The sequence below is a fragment of the Arvicanthis niloticus genome, chromosome 5 (assembly GCF_011762505.2).
Source record: "Arvicanthis niloticus isolate mArvNil1 chromosome 5, mArvNil1.pat.X, whole genome shotgun sequence".
Lineage (NCBI taxonomy): Eukaryota > Metazoa > Chordata > Mammalia > Rodentia > Muridae > Arvicanthis > Arvicanthis niloticus.
In genome coordinates, this window is record NC_047662.1 from 18,306,339 (window position 1) to 18,326,576 (window position 20,238).

At 41.5% G+C, this 20,238-nt stretch overlaps 1 protein-coding gene across 2 annotated transcripts in view; it reads left to right on the plus strand.

The window, feature by feature from the left end:
- Kdm1a (lysine demethylase 1A) overlaps positions 1-20,120 on the plus strand; it is a 56,832-nt gene extending 36,712 nt beyond the window's left edge. For both annotated transcript variants that reach the window (XM_034502650.2, XM_034502652.2), the window contains 13 exons: positions 368-449; positions 2,406-2,500; positions 9,853-9,995; positions 10,590-10,680; positions 11,765-11,899; positions 12,504-12,577; positions 13,314-13,425; positions 15,468-15,600; positions 16,255-16,442; positions 16,768-16,882; positions 18,130-18,257; positions 18,682-18,828; positions 19,605-20,120. In XM_034502650.2, the coding sequence (XP_034358541.1) occupies positions 368-449; positions 2,406-2,500; positions 9,853-9,995; positions 10,590-10,680; positions 11,765-11,899; positions 12,504-12,577; positions 13,314-13,425; positions 15,468-15,600; positions 16,255-16,442; positions 16,768-16,882; positions 18,130-18,257; positions 18,682-18,828; positions 19,605-19,790 (1,629 nt within the window). In that variant the 3' untranslated portion in view covers positions 19,791-20,120. The remainder of the gene's footprint in view (positions 1-367; positions 450-2,405; positions 2,501-9,852; positions 9,996-10,589; positions 10,681-11,764; positions 11,900-12,503; positions 12,578-13,313; positions 13,426-15,467; positions 15,601-16,254; positions 16,443-16,767; positions 16,883-18,129; positions 18,258-18,681; positions 18,829-19,604) is intronic.
- Positions 20,121-20,238: the final 118 nt, after the last annotated feature.

Below are 20,238 nucleotides of genomic sequence, written 5' to 3' on the forward strand. Positions count from 1 at the left end.
GTGACTTTAGCAATTAAAGTGCAAGCATCAAATCACAGTGATAGAAAGTTGTGTTTAGTGTTGGAGTTTATAAGCATATATTTTCTGAGTGGGCCTTGTGTGTCCTGTGTACTTAGAATAGCTGAGTATCAGGTTTAGCCTTCTGGCTATTACATGAAGTGAAGTCATCACATCACTTCTGTCATTCATGCTTATTGCAATCTTTCTTTCCTTCAACTTCAGGTTACTATTCGTTTCTGTTTTGTGTACATCGTACGAACTTGAAATAATATTTTTCTTTTTATATTATGAAAGATTGAATTCTGGTGTGCTTAGTTATGGCTAAAACAGGCTAAATGACTTTGACCATTTCATTTCTAAAAAACAGGATCGTGTAGGTGGACGGGTTGCCACATTTCGAAAAGGAAACTATGTAGCTGATCTTGGAGCCATGGTAGTGACAGGTCTTGGTAAGTAGTTTAATTTGATACTGTAATACTCAATCTAAAATGAGAAAGATAGAGCTTACATTTAAACCAATAGTTAATTTTATAATATACTAATTAGGGACTCACCATAGACAGTGAGCCATAGTGACTCACCACAGACAGAGAGTGAGTCATAGAGACACACCACAGACAGACAGTCATAGGGATACACACCACAGGCAGAGAGTCATAGTGACATACTACAGACAGTAAGTGAGTCATAGGGACACACCACAGTCAGTCAAGTCAGTCATAGGGACATACCACAAACAGTGAGTCATAGGGACACACCACAGACAGACAGACAGACAGACAGACAGACAGACAGACAGACAGACAGGGATATACCACAGACAGTGAGTCATAGGGACACACCACAGACAGGTAGTGAATCATAGGGACACACCACAGACAGACAGAGAATCAGAGATATACCACAGACAGACAGACAGACAGACAGACAGACAGAGAGAGTTATAATGAAAGAAGTTTACTTTCCTTATAGTTGTGGTACTAGGCCTAAGGAGCAATAATCTGATAGCCTTTGTGCTAATAATTAGTCTTGGGTGGTTGAGATCACATGGTAAGAGACAGTATGTGAGTGCCTTTACGTTTCATCCTTCTAAGGCTAATGAGAATTAATCATGTTTATCTATCATCATCTCCAAAGCATTTACCTTTTGAATACCAGAATAGGAGGATAAAGTGGGAATTTTCAAAGTGGGAATTAAACTCTAGCCTGAGTTGTTCGTTGTTGTTGTTTTGGTTCTGAGTTTGGTTTGGTTTGTTGTAACCAGACAGAGTTTCTCTCTGTAGCTCTGGAAGTCCTGGAACTCAGTCTATAGATCAGGCTGGCCTAGAACTCACAGAGATCCAATTGCTTCTGCATCCCCCATCCCCCAAGTGCTAGGATTAAAGGCATGTGCCACCACGACCTGGCCCAGCCTGAATTTTGAGGGGGCAAAATGTGTTCAAACTATAGCAAGTCCTTATCTCCTATTAGTGGGAGGTTCGTTGCCACGTATCCTTTCTGAAAGTGGAGAAGATGTGAATTGTACAAGTCTTTTGACACTAGGGCGTCTTTTTCTAGTTCAAAGAAATTATTCTAAGGAAACAGACTAGTACACGATGCTATGTTTGGATCATTTCCAACATAACATTGTTTCTAATGGCACAGTGTTAGAAACCACAGTAGAAGGATTAAATTACTATATAGTGAGACATGTATATATATGCACTAAGAATTATAGCTTCATAGCATAACATGTTTGCAATGTATTGCTAAATTAAAATTTTTTGCAGAATGGGTTATAATCCTTTTATGTGAAGCCTGTAACTGTACATCTAAATTGCAGAAAGCTCTGTATTCAAACATTAACTTCAAGGATTATGAGTAAGACAACTTTTCTCCCCTTGGTTTTTCCAGACAGGGTTTCTCTGTGTAGCCCTGGTTGTCCTAGAACTCACTTTGTAGACCAGGTTGGCCTCGAACGCAGAGATCTACCTGCCTCTGCCTCCCAAGTGCTGGGATTAAAGTCGCCTTGCTTATTAAACATTTTTACTGTGAACTTTAAAATAGAAGATATAATCGACACTCTGTATTTTCAGCTCTTTTATTCATTCTTTTGGAAGTGCTGCTGGGGATCCAACTCAGTGCCTTAAAAATGGCAGACAGGCTCTAGTACTGAGTTCTATCCCCAGTCCTTGCTTATTTTACAGAGTGTCTCATTACATAGCATGTCTGGCCTTAAACACTCCATTTTCCTGTCTCTTGCTTTGAAAGTGCTGCAGCACTGGCATAGGTCACCAAAGCTGAATTTAGTTTTTATTTTGAGTAAAGAAAATTTGACTTTGAGGTTTTTATTTTGACTAAAGAAAATTTGACTTTGAGGTTTTTCTTTTCAAGGGTAGGCTGAATTTGTTTGAGTTTTTTTCTAGGAGGGAATCCCATGGCTGTCGTCAGCAAACAAGTAAATATGGAACTGGCCAAGATCAAGCAAAAATGCCCACTTTATGAAGCCAACGGACAAGCTGTAAGTTGATGACAAACAGAGATTTTCAAAATTTCTTTGGTTTAGTTGGAAATAATTTTAGGGGAATGTATTATTACTAAGCACGATACAGACGGAGAAGAGAGGTAAGCATGACATAAATATACAGACTTCGAAACTGAACAAGGAAGGGATGGTGGTACCTGTGCAAGTGTACATGTCTGCTTAGGCATTTTGTCTGTAGGCATTGACTGAAGGCCGGCCACACAGTTAATTGGCCCTAGCCACTTTTTCAATAGACCTATGGAATTGAACCTGAGTCTTCATATGTCTGTGCTGTCCTTCCATCGTGTGCTTTAGCTCTGTGTGTTCTGTCACTCCACTTTGTGTGTATAGACTGAGGCTTCTTACGGGCTAGTAAACAGCCAAAAGGTGATACTTACCCAGAGGTAGAGTAAGTTAGTGTTTATGGTCAGAGGCCTAGGAGCTTCTTGTCCTTGGTGTGAGAGTAGGCGTGGATCTGGCGGTTGGTCTGAGATGTGGGTAGGTAAGCCTTGGTCAGATAGGCCTCGGCTGCTCCTGGTAGTCCTAATTTTGCAGGTATGAGTAAAATTCAGAAATTTTTGTTTAGCAAAAATTTGACCAGCTCCTGTCAGGATGAGAAATCACTGTTTAAGAATGTAAACATATGATTAACTTTGTATTTTGAGGGGAAAAAGGTTGCTATGTATTGTATATGTCATAGCTTAGCTGTTGTTTCCAAAAGTGGTGATTCCCCACTCTTGAGTTTTGCGCAATGATGCTATCAGGTGACACCTGTGCTCACTCCTGACTGTGGGGTTTATGGGCTTCAGATCAGAAAGAGACTGATGTTCAGGAATGCCTTGGGTTATGACCACCAGAAGGTGCAGATTTCTTTCCAGGGCTTGTTTGTGAGAAGCATCTAATAAAATAAGAGTGGGATGAGAGAGAAGGGATATAATAGATGTTAACTTATTAGTAACTTTAAAAAGTTGCTAAAATTTACTGACAAGTCAGTTAAAATAAAGTTGAAGACAGTTCTCTGCTGCCGTCTAGTGGCATTTATATGGGAGTAGCACCCCTCCAATTTTTATTCTGGAATTTTTTTTTAAAATTACAAAAGTAGGAAGAGTATTATAATGTTCCAATTTGTTTAATTTGTCATGTTTCTTCAGGGAGAGAGGGTCTAAAAAATTGTCACCCAGAAGTGTTGCAGTTGTTAATTAATATCTACTTAAACCAACCTGGCGGTGCCTGCACCTCGGGGTTCTGCCTGCCCAATGTTCTGGATTTCTGAATGAAAGAACACGCATGAAGCCTATCGGCAAGATCGAGTTGAGGCAGATTTGCCAAGGGTTAGAGTCGATTGCTACAGAAGAGTCAGGCAGGGTGTGTGGAAGTAATTGGTGGGGCAGAGTGAAAGGGGAAGGGAACACATTTGTGAGGTGCAGTTTAGGACTTCAGCCCATGGTTGCATACTGGGGCTGAGGAAGATGAGTAGGTGGAGAGGGCTCAGAGGGAAAAGATGAGCTCATCCTGGTGAGGCAAGACAAGCTACAGTGTAGGGCAAGGCCTTGCTGTGGAGGTGCTGGGAGCAGAGTTTGGCACAGGGGAAGTGACAGGATGAGATATAGGTGTTTGAGGTCAGCAGCAGGAAAGAGCCTGGCTGGGTGAGGGAAACAAGGCAGCAAGTAAAGAGATACCAGAGAAGCACTTTCAGTGTTAGATATGCTCTTTTGTCTGTGACTGGCTCCTCCAAGGGCTGAGACAGCAGGCCTGTGTAACCAAGCACAGCTTAGCTAAGCTAATAAAACATGCTTTTATTTTTGTGTTTGCTATGTTGGGGATGGGATCCAGGCCCTCATGCTTCTAGGCAATTGTTCGATTGGTGATCCTTAGTGCTGATTTATTTGTTTGTTTGTTTGTTTTGGGGGTGAGTTTTTTTTGTTATTGATCATTTTATTTCTATGTAGCACATTTTTAAAAAATGCATTTTAAAATAATATACCCACTAGCAAGTTCTCTCGAGGTATGGTTACCAATCTCTGTTGTCACAGTGTGGGATATGATAAACAGCTTGTATAAGAGCATTGGCATTTGCTGGTGACCATACCATAGAAACTTGTATATTATGTTGTGGCTTAAGCTCCCTATCTGACGACTAGCCCTTTGGGGAAACATTCAGTAGTTTGAACAAAGGATAGGGTTTTCTTTCCTTGTTTCCCTTTTAGATTTAATTATTTTATGTATGTGGGTGTTTTACCTACATGCATTTCTGTGCATAACGTGTGCCTGCTGCCCATGGAGGACATAAGAGGGTTTTGAATCCCCTGATACTGGAATTACAGATGGTTGTGAACTACCATGTGGGTGTTGGGTATTGAACTTGGGTCCTCTGCAAAAGCAACATGCTTTTTACTGCTGAGCCATCTCTCCAGCCTTTAGTATGTTTTTCCCTAAGTCTCTATTCATTTGTATTAGGTGCTATAGCCAAGTGATGGTTCTTGAGGCATTTTAGTTTTGGAAAGAATTCTTTGTAGTGTTTGAGTTCCTCTTGCCCTTTTCATAACTGTATGTCAGAAGCTACATTAATTCTGTCTCCGATGGTATGGCTCAGTGAGAATGCAGACTGTTGACCTGTAGGCTAGCTTTTCACTTAGAGGACAGGTACAGAGAACCCTGTTTGCATATGCTTAAAGATGAGAAGTTGGGTAGGTCAGTAGTTTCATTTTGCAGAATGGAAAACTTTATCTCCCACGTATTTCCCTAAAGCCACTGTGGTCAGCACTTTAGAATCTGTCAGTTTCCTGGGGTTCTAGCTCAGATTCTCATTTTGTTGTGTTACACCTGCCTGATTTTTCAGGAAGATAAGTGGGGCAGGGTGAGTGATTGCCTGTATGACTGTTTCTGCTAAGTCTCGTCTTCAAAGAGCTTAAAAATGGTTTCCCTGAGGCCTAGCTCCATGGAGTATGCCTTAATTCCAACACTTGGAGACAGAGGCAGGTGGATTTCTGTGAGTTTGAAGCTAGCTTGGTCTACATAGCAAGTTCCAGGACAGACAAAGCTACATAATAGAGACCCTGTTTCAAAACAAAACAAAAAACTAAAATAGTTTCCCTTGGAGCCAACAATGTCCACCTAGAGTAGAAAAATGAGATTCTATGTTCTTTATGAACAACCTTAGTCAAAATTGTCACAGAACTGTAATTCCAGCTACTTAGGAGGCTGAAGCAGGAAGACCATAATAACCCTGTTTCAAAAGAAACAGTAACAACAAACACCACCTTATACATTTTTTCCTATAGCAAGAACAGCCAGGTATAGAGCTGTGTATGTCCTTAAGCAAGCACCACTGTGCCATGATATCCATAGCCTTCTCTCCTTTTTGTTTTTTGTTTTTTTTTGAGACAGGGTTTCTCTGTGTACCCTGGCCACTCACAAAGACTGAGTGAACCCCAGTGATCCTAGTATCACAAAGCGGGGAAGCAATTTGATGGTTCTGTTATTAGTACATAGAGAATAATTTTACCAAGTTACAGATATCACTGGATATGGAGGTGCACACCTTCAATCCCAGCACTTAGGAGGCAGGGGCAGGTGGATCTTTGTGAGTTTCAGGATAGCCAGGGTTACACAGAGAAACCCTATCTTAAAAAAAAAAGAGGTTATAGATATCACAGGTGGTGCTTGCTTAAGGACACAGCTCTGTACCTAACCATTTTTTTGCTATAGGAAAAAAATGTAAATAGGTGGTGTTTGTTGTTACTGTTTATTTTGTGTGTATGTGTACTTACTTGTGTGTATGTGCAGGTGTGCATTGTGTTTGGGGGTGTGCAGGCATGTCAGAGGTTGATGTGTCCCTTTCACTCTTTGTCTTGTTTTTGAGACAGGGTCTCACAGAACCTGGAGCGCACTGCTTCAGCTGTTTGGCTGGTCAGCACGCCCCTGGGATCCTTCTGTCTCTGTCTCCCCTGCACTGGATTATGTTTTTATGTGAATGCTGGGCGTCTGAACTCAGTTGTGTGGTGGGCACTTTACTGATTTAATTAAGCATCTTATTTTCCTGGTGCCTATTGTTAAAGTATTAAAAACATCATGACAACAATCCCTAAGGCAGTACCTCACCATTCTCTGTGGTCCTACATGGGCAGCTAGAATGTGGAGCTTCAGTGTTTGTTGGGGGTTGGGGATGCACGATGATCCATCATGCATTTCTAGAGGTTTCCTTTGGAGAAACATCTCCATAATTATTTTATTTGTAGAAGTAATGGAGTCCAAAGATTTTAACCAAAGGGAATGAAATATTCAGAACCCTGATCATTTGGAAGTCCTTAAGATAGTCATTTACTAGTTCCTTCAATTGTTGGATATGTAAAACAAGAGTGTCTGTAATTGGCTCTTCAGCAGTAGAGTCAGTATTTAAATGCATTGTTTCTCCTGACCGGTGTTGGTGTTGTTTTGCCAGTGGACACACCTATGCTATTTACCATTTCCAGATTCTCCTTTCATTTACAATTGAGATGTTAGGGTTAATGTAGAACACCCTGGCTTCCCCTGGCTACACTGGCAACATCAGCATTGCTGAAACTGCTCACCTGGGCAGAAAATGGATGGGCCTGGTTGCTGACTGCCTCGCATCCCTCATAAAGCTGAGCCTTGGGTCTAAGTGGGTACTGGACATGCAGTCTTTCATCTGGTATCAAACATGGCAGTACTCCTGTGGTTTGAGTCTTATTTGTTTGGTTTTGTTGGTTACTGTTCTGTGTTTTCTGTTTTTTTGAATTTTGCTTTTGCTCCTCAGTGCTTTCTCACTCCCTCCCCCGCCTGCCTTTGTTAAACTGCCCCAACCCCTGGCCATTTCTATGCCTTGACTCTCCCATTTTGGTCTCTGTATAGTCTGTTCCTTATTTCTCCAGCGGTTGCAGCTTCTAAGCTAACAGAGTGCTTCTGTCATGCTATGTGTTTAAAGCCTTGATTTACTGCTGTCATACAAAACTAAACTTGACGTGGCTGTTGGGCTGTTATTTACAGTTTATTTCTCCCTCTGCTGCACTGATTAAAAGGACACTGTCAAGGTATTTTTTCATAATTTTTCAAATCATTTTCTTCACTGTTTACAGTAACCCATTAAAAGTTTAACACTTAAATCTTTCCTTTCAATGATCCTCTCCATCACACATTCACACTGGTTTGTTGTTGTAGAGTTGCGCCTATATGTTGGGCTGGTGCTGTTTGAGTTTTTGTCATTGAAAGCGCATGTAAAACATCAGTTTGGTTTTGGTTTTTTTTGTTGTTGTTTTTTGTTTTTTTGGTTTTTTTTTTGGTGGGGAGTGTGGATGGGAAAGGGGGAAGTGTAATGAATCAAGCAAGCAGGCTGTTCAGAAAATAGAGGGAAGAAACAAAGGTCAATTTGGTCCCTCTAACCTTGACAGTGTCCCTTTAAATATTTCTCTACCACACACCCTAGACCAAGTTACTGAACCAGAGTGCTGGGTGTTTCTCAGTATGAACTCTTTTATGTGACTGTCACCCTAACCACAAAGATTAAAGCTTGTCTGAAGCAAGCCATCCAGTTGGCACTGGAAGAGCTTTAATCTGCCCCATTTGCGTTCTTGTGTTTTGGCACATTCTGCCCCATGGTAGAGGCGTATGTAGTTTAGTATAGTTTCTCTTGTTAGAGCATCCTCTTGTGAGGCATTTTAGAAACCTGCATAGAAACACTCCAGGAAAGCAGTCTTGCTGTAACATTGCGCAGCCATGTAGATTTTTCTACTGAAACGTGATTGTCTCCCTTTTGAAAGGAGAGCTAAGTATAGAATGTTAGAACCATCTTTTCTAGCACCATCGCAGGCTTGCACTAGAAATAGCAAGTTCCTAGCAGAATCTCATTTTAAGTTACTGTATACATGGCCATCACATCTTTGAGAAGAAGTAACTGGTGAGATGTGAATGAAGTTCATGACGAAGGTCTCTGAACAGCTCTAATAGGTACAGTCAGAGCAAGCAGGACCATCACCAAGACCTCTTCTCTCACTGTGGAAATGGGTCACCAGCTCCCGAGACCACAGTAATGCACAAACGGCACCAAGCATCTGAAGCCTGGTTTTCTCTCTAGTTTTTCTACACAAATGAGATTATTGGGAGTTTAGATTTCCTTTAGGCTGGGATTAGCTAATTCTCTGAGAGCTGCCTCTCTCCTTGAGACATTAAGCACGACTGTCACTTGTTTCTGTTGTGTTCACAGATCCAAAGCAGAGCTGCTTTGGCACTCTTCCCCTTCTCTTTCAGAAAAAGTCACCCTATTTTGAAAGGTCATCTGTCTTTGCCATAAGAGTTGCCCATCTCATGGGATGGTATAGTTGAGTGCTTGCAAGTATAAAATTGAAGGGTTTCCATTGAGAGGTAGCCTCTTACTGTAGTGATCTTGTCAGAAGTCACATCCTACCAAACACTTCAGGCTTGGTATCTACTAGAGCCTATTTTAGTGCTTTGTTTCCTTGTTCCCTATTTTAGGTTGATTACAAAGTAAAGTCTATATTTTAAATCTCATTTCTTACACAGTACCCAGCCCTGGCAAAAGATGTTTATCTCAGACATGCTTTGTTGTCTCTCACTGTTGCCGTGAATCCAGCAGTGGGGTTGCACATAGTTTACATTGGGACCAAACTAAGATGTAGCCGAGGAATGGTATTAATGAACTAATGCTGTCAGTAGAGTCTGTAGGTCAGCTAGAGGACTGCTTTGCAGTATGTTCCCTTCCTCTGCCACAGCAAGGCATCAGACCTTCTGGTAACTGAATTATTCATAGTCTAAGACCTTTGACATTGAATTCTGAAGCTGAGACTCCATTATTAATTACTGTGTAAAAGTGTGGTTATGATGTGTTATTGTCAGCACCATGAATTTTACTTCTGTATTTTCTACTGTCCTTTGAAATTCTTTCATCCTTGAGCTTCTTCTTTTCCCATTTTGCTCTTAATTCTTTAAGGCCTTGAGGTGTGTGACCATAGTTTTTGTTCTCTGGGACTTTCCTAGTGTGTCCTTTGCATGTCAATACAGCTTAGTTCAGTGTAGCTTTTGATTTGTGTAACTTCAGCTAGTGCCAACGCAGGTCTTATGGCTCTTACTGTAGTCCCAGAGTCCTAGCTTTGAGGGAACAAGTGGGAGAGAAGGAAATATTTCAGACCTGAAACATTTCATATCTCATCTAAATGGACTTACCACTTCATAGAAAAAGTCAAATCATTGTCCTCAAAGGTTTTCCTTTGAAATGCATATTTTGGCCTCTAAACTATAGAACATTTTTGTGTGTTCATGGATGATTGCTTCTTTAGTCTTATAAGGACCAACTCTGCTATACTTCATATTTGCAGGTTCCAAAAGAGAAAGATGAAATGGTAGAACAAGAATTTAACCGGTTGCTAGAAGCCACCTCTTACCTTAGTCATCAGTTAGACTTCAACGTCCTCAATAATAAACCTGTATCCCTTGGCCAGGCATTGGAGGTTGTCATTCAGTAAGTACTTTGAAAGTGTTTATTGCATACTGAATTCCATTTACAAATTGCTGTTTATGTCTTATTTGAGCTAAATTTTGCGTATTTTCACGTGAAATTTTTAAGTTCCAAAGTCAGGGCTGGAGAGATGGCTCCATGGTTAAAGAAGAGTACTGGCTGCTCTTCCTGAGGGCCTGGGTTTAGTTCCTAGCGCTCCTGCAACCACTCAGCCATCTGTCAGTGTAGTACTGATACTCCCCTGCCCCCTCCCTCTGAAGAAACTGCATGCATCCAGTGCATAGACAAGACAGGCGAACACTCAAAATAAAACTAAATAATTTTTTTTTAAAGATGAATTTCAAAGTAACACATTTTAAAAAATAGAATCCCCAAGGCTACTTTCTAAAATGTACTAGTTCTAAAATGTACCACTTTAATGTGTGTTATTTTATTTATTGTGTAGGCTAGGTAACAAATATATAACGAGCTAACTTCCTTGTCTGAATATTAGTCATTCATTGGGCTTTGGCCCTTGGAGTTTTGGCTGGGTCCTAATTTTGTTCTATAGAGCTGGTTCTGCAGCTGGGCCACATATATATGTGTTGTCTCTTACAGGCTACAAGAAAAGCATGTCAAAGATGAGCAGATTGAACACTGGAAGAAGATAGTGAAAACTCAGGAGGAGTTGAAAGAGCTTCTTAATAAGGTAGACCTCTGCACTCACTGTTTCCATGGCCTTCTTCTCCCCCCCCCCCCAAAAAAAAAAAAAAAAAAAAAAAACTAAAATAAGGGGATTCCTCTAACTTAGAAATGAAGTTTCACCTCCGTGTCTGGAGTGGCCTGCCTGGGTCGCCCTATCCTTACTAACTGTTGGTTAGTAAGCGGTTGGTACAGTACCTCTGCTGAGCTCTGGTGTTAGAGCAGGATGAGCTGTAGTGGGCTGTTACGTATTGAAGACAGTGACCAAGCCAGCCCATTTGTGGCCATAATTATCTCTAGATACCAACATTTCCACCTCTGTCCCTAACTGAGGACTCTGCCACCACCGAGTTTCAGGTCCTAGATGATTCAAATATAGTTGTATTTTCCTTTTTATACTATCAGCTGCAAAAGACATCAGCTTAGGGAGAAATGGTTCCTCAGCTGGAGGAGGAGCCTCACTCTAGTTAGGCTTCCTGTTGCACTAGGAGCTCCAGCCTGTCTCTTTGTGGACTCTGGCAACGATTAGGGAGTGGCTAGAGCATTGCCAGTTGGTTGCCATCTGTGGGCCAGGTTTCAATGCCCTATTGATAACTGAAAAGCTAACATTAGGAATGGTCACATAAGGTTCCTTTTGTGGTGATCTGACCTTTTACATGTTTAATAAAAGGAACAAAGCTGGGCATGGTGGTGAACCCGTGAGATTCCAACACCCGGGAGGCTAAAGCAAGAGGGATCCTGAGGTTAGGATCTGGGCTACATAGTGAGACCTCGTCTCAAAAGCAAAACGGTGATAGCGCTTTCCCAAAATAAATGTAAATTGGTGGTAGGTTGTTTCACATATGTTTTTAAAGTGGAATATTCATTTTCCTCTCTATTGTTTTGGAAGACAAGAATCCATCTTAGTTACCTGATAGTGTTGTGGAAACCTCTGTTAAACTCTGCTCCCCCCACCCCCCCAATGGCATGATAGAGAGCAGGTATTCAGAATTTCCAAGGATCTTTCACAAGAGTGTACAGGGAGAGCCATCGTCAAGGGCATGTGTTATTTGGGAATGAATTACATTGCTATCTAGTATTTTCCGTCTTAGATGGTAAATTTGAAGGAGAAAATTAAAGAGCTCCATCAGCAATACAAAGAAGCTTCGGAAGTGAAGCCGCCCAGAGATATTACAGCCGAGTTCCTAGTGAAGAGCAAGCACCGGGACCTGACCGCCCTCTGCAAGGTCAGTGCCGTCCTGCCCCAAAAAGTCGTGTAAGATGGGAAGCCCAAGCCGAGCCACCGAGATGGCAAGTGTCTGCTATGAGAAAAGGGCTTGGTGCCTTAAGAGCCATGAACATTCAGTATTGTGTGAGAATGTTCTTATCCTGGCAGTTGAGAATGGTAATGGATGTGGTTTGAAGTCAGACTGTGGTTTAAGTAACTCACTTGGTGTCCCTAACACGTTGACCTCCATAGTCACCTTGTCTGCAGCATGGTATTAGTCATACATAGCTTGGAGAGCCCTGGTGAAGCTTGACTGAAGTTTCCAAGGAGTCCCATCCCAAGGCCACAAGAGGTGCTGAGAGCATGGTAGCTGCTTGCTCTATATCCTTGTTTGGAGCACACTGCTGGTCCCCCACCCCCACCCCACCCCACCCCGGCTGCCCGCCCGCCCTATCTTATCCCATATACATAACTTGTTTCAGGATTAAAAAAAACACAGCCTTAAATTGAATCATACTCAATAAGCATGATCTGAGCAGGAAGTGTGTTACATATAAGCTAGGTCAGTATCTGACTATTTAAGATTAAACCACATTCCTTTATTTTTTTATAATTTCTGTCAGGAATATGATGAATTAGCTGAAACACAAGGAAAGCTAGAAGAAAAACTTCAAGAATTGGAAGCCAATCCCCCAAGGTAAGGAAAGAAACTCAGACATTAAGGATTTCAGATTTGCTCTCCTTGAGTTCAGTTAGGAAGATAATAAAACAGTGAGCCTTTTGTTTTATGAGCATATTGAATTCTCTGATGAATGGGAAGTGGGTGTGAACATGGGGCTTGTCAGGTTTGTAGTCTACTCTAAATGCTAGTGAAGGGTATTCTCAGTGTCTACAGTTAGCCCGTCTCCACTAGCCCTGTATGGAGATGAAGTTATCATAGGTGGAAATTGTCTTTGAGTGTGATTTAAAAGTACTGTTGCTTTATACTTGAAAGATTTGGGGTGGGGTGGGGGCGGCAGAACTGTTGTTATTTCCATTGGGGTCAGGCAGTGACTGCATGCTGATAAAAGACTCCACATGCATCTGCCCTGTTTTCTTGTAGACAGATGCTGTCTGTCCTTGGAGTAAAGCCTGTGGATTTGAGACAAGTTTACACTTCTGTGATGTATGAAGACTTAATATGAGGAATTTTTTTCAGACAAAGATGACCCCACAGTAATTTGCTAGGCCGAGCTTGACATTGCTCTCTAGATATCAGGGACAGCGTAGTTGAGTAGCAGAGGTGAGAGCCTGTCTATGATTTAGATAGAAGACACCATCCCCACCCCAGCTTAAAGTCCAGACTGGCTGAGACCAGCCATGGAGCTCATTGAGATGGGCAGTGATGTCTTTTATGTTTTGTTAACCCTGTGCTTCCTGATTTTTTTTTTCAGTGATGTATATCTCTCATCAAGAGACAGACAGATACTTGACTGGCATTTTGCAAATCTTGAATTTGCCAATGCCACACCTCTCTCTACCCTCTCTCTTAAACATTGGGATCAGGTAGGATTTCTTCACTGTTGAGTTGAACATACTTAGGACTGTTAGTGTGTCTGTCTGTGTTGTTGTAGACAGCTTCAGGAGGGGATGACCTTTGCTTACAGTGAAATCTATGCATCTTAAGCAATCAGTTTGATGGTTTGCCAAGCTTGCTTCATAATGAGCTACCTCCACAAGAAGAATGTAGAACATTTCACCCTGGTGTCACGGTACACTGTCAGCCTAGTGCTTTGAGGCTAGGACAGAAAAAAAAGTTAATGAATTCAAGGTTAGTGTGGCCTACATAGTGAGGGCTTTGTCTCTTAAAAAAAACCTAAAAGATGCAGAACATTTACATTATCCTGAGTTTTGTTCTGCCCCTTTGTAACTAATTGCTCTGCCCAATCCTGCTTCAGCTTGTCTTGTAGTTTTATTGTGAGTTGTCTTTGTGAATGACTTCACTTACCATGAGGAAGTTTATCCCTTTTTACAGCTCTGTTGTAGAGATAAACATAGGTTGTTAATTTATCACTGGTGCACTGATGGGTGTGTGTATTGTGTGTTGTAATATCAGTAAAGTTGCTCTGAACATTATTTCTATCAGATTAAATATTGAGTGGAGCAGAGCATGGCGGGGCACGCCTTTAATCCTAGCACGTGCACTGAGGCAGAGGCAGATAGATCAGCCAGCCTGGTAGACATGAGTTCCAGGACAGCAGAGCCACACAGTGAGGCCATCTCTGACCACTCCCCCACTGCTTCAAAGTAGGAATGGAATTGCTAAGATCTTATGCAAAATATCTCCTAGCTTTGGTGGTACTAGGCATCAGGTTCATGTCTGCCACTGCACTGTACTTAGACCTCTAGCCCTGTTTTTAATCATGTAACAAACTTCCAAACTGCATACCAGGTATCTTCCTCCTTTAAGTCAGTGACAGTCCATGTTTCTCACATCCTCAGAGATACTCAGTGTCAGACAGACCTGGAGAGTTTACCATTCTGGTAACTGTCAGAACAGTATCTTCATGTGTTTATCAGCTGCTTTGGGTCTTCTTTTTAAATTGGAAGAGCACTTGTCAGATACATATTTTACAATATTTTCTAGTCTTTGATTTGTCCTTTTTGTTACTGGCTCTACACTTGACCCTGGGTCCTCATGTGCATGCACATGCTCTACCACTGTTAACCCTCTAGCTCTATCTGTACGTTTACATTCTGAAAAATTGTCATTTGCATCTGAGCTTACAGATCTTTACTGCTAGATTTAACATCTAGTTACTAAAGATTATAACTCCCCACCCCTGAGTTTCTAGACCATTGGGATACTCTTAGCTTCCAGGTCAGGCCTTGGCTTGATAACTCTGGATGTCCAGAACTTCTTTATGCCTCTGGGCTGCCTTCATCTAACTTGACCAACTAGTTTTGGAAATCTTCAACTTTAGTCTGTCAAGTTAAGGACTAAAAGTGGATTAATGTAATTATGACAGGGAATCTGATGTCTTGCACATCTATAATGTTGCAAGGAGGTAAATGGATTACTTTTGTGCTTTCTGGTCATCTGTGTCCCCGTCCCACCCCCTGTGGATGGATGGTCTATATAGGTCTGTGCTGATAGCTATCTAGGGACAAAAGAAACTTCTCTCTGGAGAGCAGGAACAAGATCAGCCAGTGTGTTTTCTCTTGGTTAGTTAAACTTTTGAATACCAAGTAACTGTTTGTGGTCTTAAAATAATGTTTGGGGCTGGAGAGGTAGGTCAGCAGTTAAGAACATTGGCTACTCTTGCAGAGGATCTGGGTTTGAATGCTAGCACCAGAATGGCAGTTGTTCATTCTGGTCCCAGAGTATCCAGTACCCTCTTCTGGCTTCTACAGACATTGCCTAGATATATAGCACATAAGAAACATGCAAGAAAATACCCATACACATAAAATACAAAAATTTTAAAAATTGATGTGTACAAGCTTGTGCTCTTTAACACTATCTTATAGAACTCAGTGCAAATGGCATAGTATAAATTATATTTTTAAAGTGTAGTAACAGGCCTTTTTTACTTTCACCTTGTTAGGATGATGACTTTGAGTTTACTGGCAGCCACTTGACAGTAAGGAATGGCTACTCATGTGTGCCTGTGGCTTTAGCTGAAGGCTTGGACATTAAACTGAACACAGCAGTGCGACAGGTTCGCTACACAGCCTCAGGTAGGTGCCTGCTCTATAGGAGGGTAAAGCACCTTCCCTGAAACAGGACTAATTTTAACCTTTATTTTTGGTAACTCGGTTGCATGGTTCATGAGTGTAAACTTCCTAGATAACCTTTTGCAATCAGATGGCAAAGTGAAAGTGGGTATAGGTTAGTTATTATACTTATGTGCCATATTCTCAAAAAAATCTAATTATAGTTACAGTGAATTGATCAAAAAAGATATATGCATATCTTTTGTATGCACATATGCATGAGCACTCATATAACTACATATATATGTGAAACACACACACACACACACACACACACACACACACACACACACGTACTTAGCTGTATGGGTTAAAAACAATCTAGGGCTCATGAGCCAGCTGCTTGTTGGTGCTCAGTCTTACGGAGGTTATTCTGGTTTTACTCTTGTTAATCTGTATTCCTTTTTTTAAAGAAAGTTGCCATCCCTAATGAGCAGTCCAGTATATCCCTGCGTATATCGAGCGTGAGGGTTTAAAGCCTGGCAACCTTAGGTTCACCTCTTCTGTTTTCTTGTCTGAAAAATGAAGGAAATAACATGTTGGACCTGTTGGTCGCCATACTCAGTTTGCTCATTGGTGCTCTCCTTGTTACCATTAAAGTTTTCCCACTTTCTCTAGGATGTGAAGTGATTGCTGTGAACACACGCTCTACAAGTCAAACCTTTATTTATAAGTGTGATGCAGTTCTCTGTACCCTTCCTTTGGGAGTGTTGAAGCAGCAGCCACCAGCTGTTCAGTTTGTGCCACCTCTTCCTGAGTGGAAAACATCTGCAGTCCAAAGGATGGGATTTGGCAACCTTAACAAGGTGCTGTGCTCTCCTCTCCCGTCGCTAGCCTGGTGTTTGCTGTCGGGTGGCATCGGTGAAGAGTGTGCTCTGCATGTAGCCATGCTTGCTCATTCCCTCAGCTGTCTGATTCCAGGCCTGAGGCCTGGCAGTGCCTGGTTGTATTATATAATATTCAAGCACACTTACCCTTTTTTGTAACCCCAAGCCTCCTTGGGATTCTCTTTACATAAAAAGTAGATTAGGAGTGGTGTTGCTTAGTCTTAAGTATGACCTGAAATGGGACAGTGATCTTACTGAAAGCAGCTGCTCTGAGGCCAGCTGATTTGCTCCCTTCCTGTCCTAGGTGGTGTTATGTTTTGACCGTGTGTTCTGGGATCCAAGTGTCAATTTGTTCGGGCATGTTGGCAGTACAACTGCTAGCAGAGGCGAGCTCTTCCTCTTCTGGAACCTATATAAAGGTAACTGTTTGCTATTTTAATTTTTTATACTCTTACAGAAACAGAGAATTCGAAATATTGGAAGTTTTCTCATATAGATATCCTTAATGTTTTCTATTAACTTAATAAACAAATCCTAAAAAAGCACTTCAAAGTGTTTTGAAGAAAGCATGTAAACATGAAGAAACATACATTTTCTCATTCTGAGACTTAGATCGTTTGCCCATGACGCAGATCACTTCCTTAAAATGTTTCTGTTCCTGCCTCCATCCTATTACTTTATTTTATAATCAGTTGATTAACCAGAGCTAAATAAGTATATTTAATTCCCTCTTCCAAGAAAGTGAAGAACAGGTGTTTCCTGTGCAGCAGTTGTAGGCCACTGCTTAGCAGCACAGACACATTTCTGACCTGTCACTCAATCTCTGGTGAAGAGGCATTCATATACTGAGGGGCACCATGCTTTTTCCCTAGTTACATCCAGGCCATTTGGTCCTGTCAGTGCCAGTATAATGGAATATCTCCCACACCCCTTAAGTATTCCTTACCCACCACCACCCATGTCTTTGTCCAGGCCATTGTCATCTCCTGAAACAGTTGCTAAAATAGTTACCAGTATCCTTGTTCATTACTAATGGGAAAACCAGATTTCTTACCAAGGATTTACTGAGGCCCTTCCCTTCTTCCCTATCTATCCACCCTCCCAGCTCTAAGAACTTGGAACTGTTTTCAAATCCTGGTTACTTTGTTGTTCAGAGCTTCTGTGTGTATATTCTCTTTTCACTGTATGGCCTGCTTTGCTTGGCCTTCACAGCTTGGGCTGAATGTATATATTTAGGACATAAATTCCTGTTGCCTAGAATCTGAATTAAATCCCTGTATTTTATTCTTTACTATGTCTTGTATCATGATCCTGTGCCCATATGGTTATTTACCTATTAACTGTAGTATAGTTTGTATCTTTCACACCCACGGGAACTAAGTAGCCCTCGGGTTGTCATGCATTATATACTCACCAAGTGAATGACTGCAGGTGGTAGTAGTTATGATGGGTCTGAACTAGTAAAGGGGACGTTGTTTGCCATTGCCATGGAGCCACCTTAAGTGGTCAGGACTGAAAGTTCTATATAAGAAGAAGTCATAAGTGGTGAAAGCCCATCGGTCAGTTTCTAGGGACAGAGTTGAAAACAGTAGTTTCCATCTTTATGTATGTGGCTTGTTGACTTTGTTCTCTTTAAGAAAATCCTGGAATTGTTCTGTTTCCTCAGCTCCAATACTACTGGCCCTGGTAGCAGGAGAAGCTGCTGGCATTATGGAGAACATTAGTGATGATGTGATTGTCGGCCGGTGCCTGGCCATTCTCAAAGGGATTTTTGGCAGCAGTGCAGTACCACAGGTATGGGAGTGAGTGGACAAGCAGGGATCCAGCTTACAGCTGAAGTAGTCTTTGGCTTAGTTGCAGTCTGCAGCTTAAGTTCTTGATCAGGACGTTCCATGGCAGGATGAAGCTACATGCTGAGTGGACGTGAATTTTATTGTGTGAAACTAGTCAGAACACTCTAGAACATGACCCTTTGATTCTCTTTTGTCTGTAGGGTCACATCACAAGTAGCTTAACTCACTGAGTACATTGGGAAGTCTTAAGAGAATTTCATGGTAGCTTATTTTTCAGGCTAACTGCAGTACTTTTAGCCCCCAATGAGATATAAGAGTAAGCAAGCAACATGGTTCTTCTCACATAAGGTCTTACCTAGTTTTCAGAGATGGCTGATTTGTCCTGGTATCAGTAATGACTAACTCACATTTCTCCCTTTATGTAGCCCAAGGAAACTGTGGTGTCTCGTTGGCGTGCTGATCCCTGGGCCCGGGGCTCCTACTCTTATGTGGCTGCAGGATCTTCTGGAAATGACTATGATTTAATGGCTCAGCCAATCACTCCTGGCCCCTCAATTCCAGGTGCCCCACAGGTGAGAAACTAGGAATCTGTGTCTGAACCTATTTGGGGAAAGACCAGAAGCTCAGAGCAGAAATGATAATCTGACTATTGCAGACTTGTAGTCACTCTATCCTTAGATACTTTTGGAATAAAGTACTATTTTTCATATATGGGTGTTGTAAATGTAACCTGGATTAGAAATGGAAGAGTCTAGAGTACATACAAGTCAGTAATTTTTCTTGCTCAGTTTTTCCCCCTTTTAAAAAGTCCTATTTGGAGATTAGAAAAACAGCTAAGCATTTAAAAGTAGCTGCTTTCCCCAGCACCTACAATGGATGGTTTGCAGTCTCTTGGAACTACAGCTTTAGGGGATCTGGCATTCTCTTCGATCACCCTAGGCATACAAACTTTTTTAAAGCCCTATTTTAGTTGTACCTAATTTTATGGCAGCTTATAGGGCTGCAAAGGTCTGAGTTACTAGAACTTTGCAGGTTTTAGGACCTGCTCTTATGTAGACTATGGTAGACCTTGTTTAGAGTATTTTTCAGTATCACAACCCCAAGTCTTGGTAACTGCTCTGAACCAGAAAGTCAAACATATTCCTATGCCTAAAAGGCTCTCCCCCCTTGTGGTTCAGAGTTTAGGATGCCTTGCCAATCTTAGCCAGCAGTTACTAAATGAAATAAAACTAGAATATTGAGCATCAATAAACTGATCAAGAGAGACTTTCAACAGGAGTTTTGCAGTTCAAACACAATGAAGCTATGTTTGCAACTTGCTGATTCCCCCCACCTGTATCCCCACTAGCCAATCCCAAGACTCTTCTTTGCTGGAGAACATACAATCCGGAACTACCCAGCTACAGTCCATGGTGCTCTGCTGAGTGGGCTTCGAGAAGCAGGAAGAATTGCTGACCAGTTTTTGGGAGCCATGTATACTTTGCCTCGTCAAGCCACACCGGGTGTCCCTGCACAGCAGTCCCCAAGTATGTGAGACAGATGGTTTTTATAAAAGAGGTCCAATGGACATGTATGTCATCTGTCATGTAAGCAAGCTCTTCTAGCAATACTAGATCCTACTGAGGAACTCCATGTCATCAGCTGCTGGGACTCCTAGTCTGACAGCAGAGGCTGGCTCCTTTGGCTGACAGCACAGAAGAGAGGAACTTACCTGTTGATTTGGAAGTCCAGCTCCATAAAGATTGAGTGAGAAGCAAGTGGTGTGAGATAACCTTAGTCTATTGGTGTTTGTTTGTTTGTTTTTGTTTTTTTTTTTAATATATTTTGAGAATAAAACTTTAAAATAATTTTATATGAAAATTTATTTTTAGTTCTCTGTGTGTCTGTGTTGGTATGCACACTTAAGTGTAGGTGTTGAGAACCAAACTTAAGTCCTCTGCAAGAACAGCGTATTTTTTAACCATTGGGCTGTCTCATTAGCT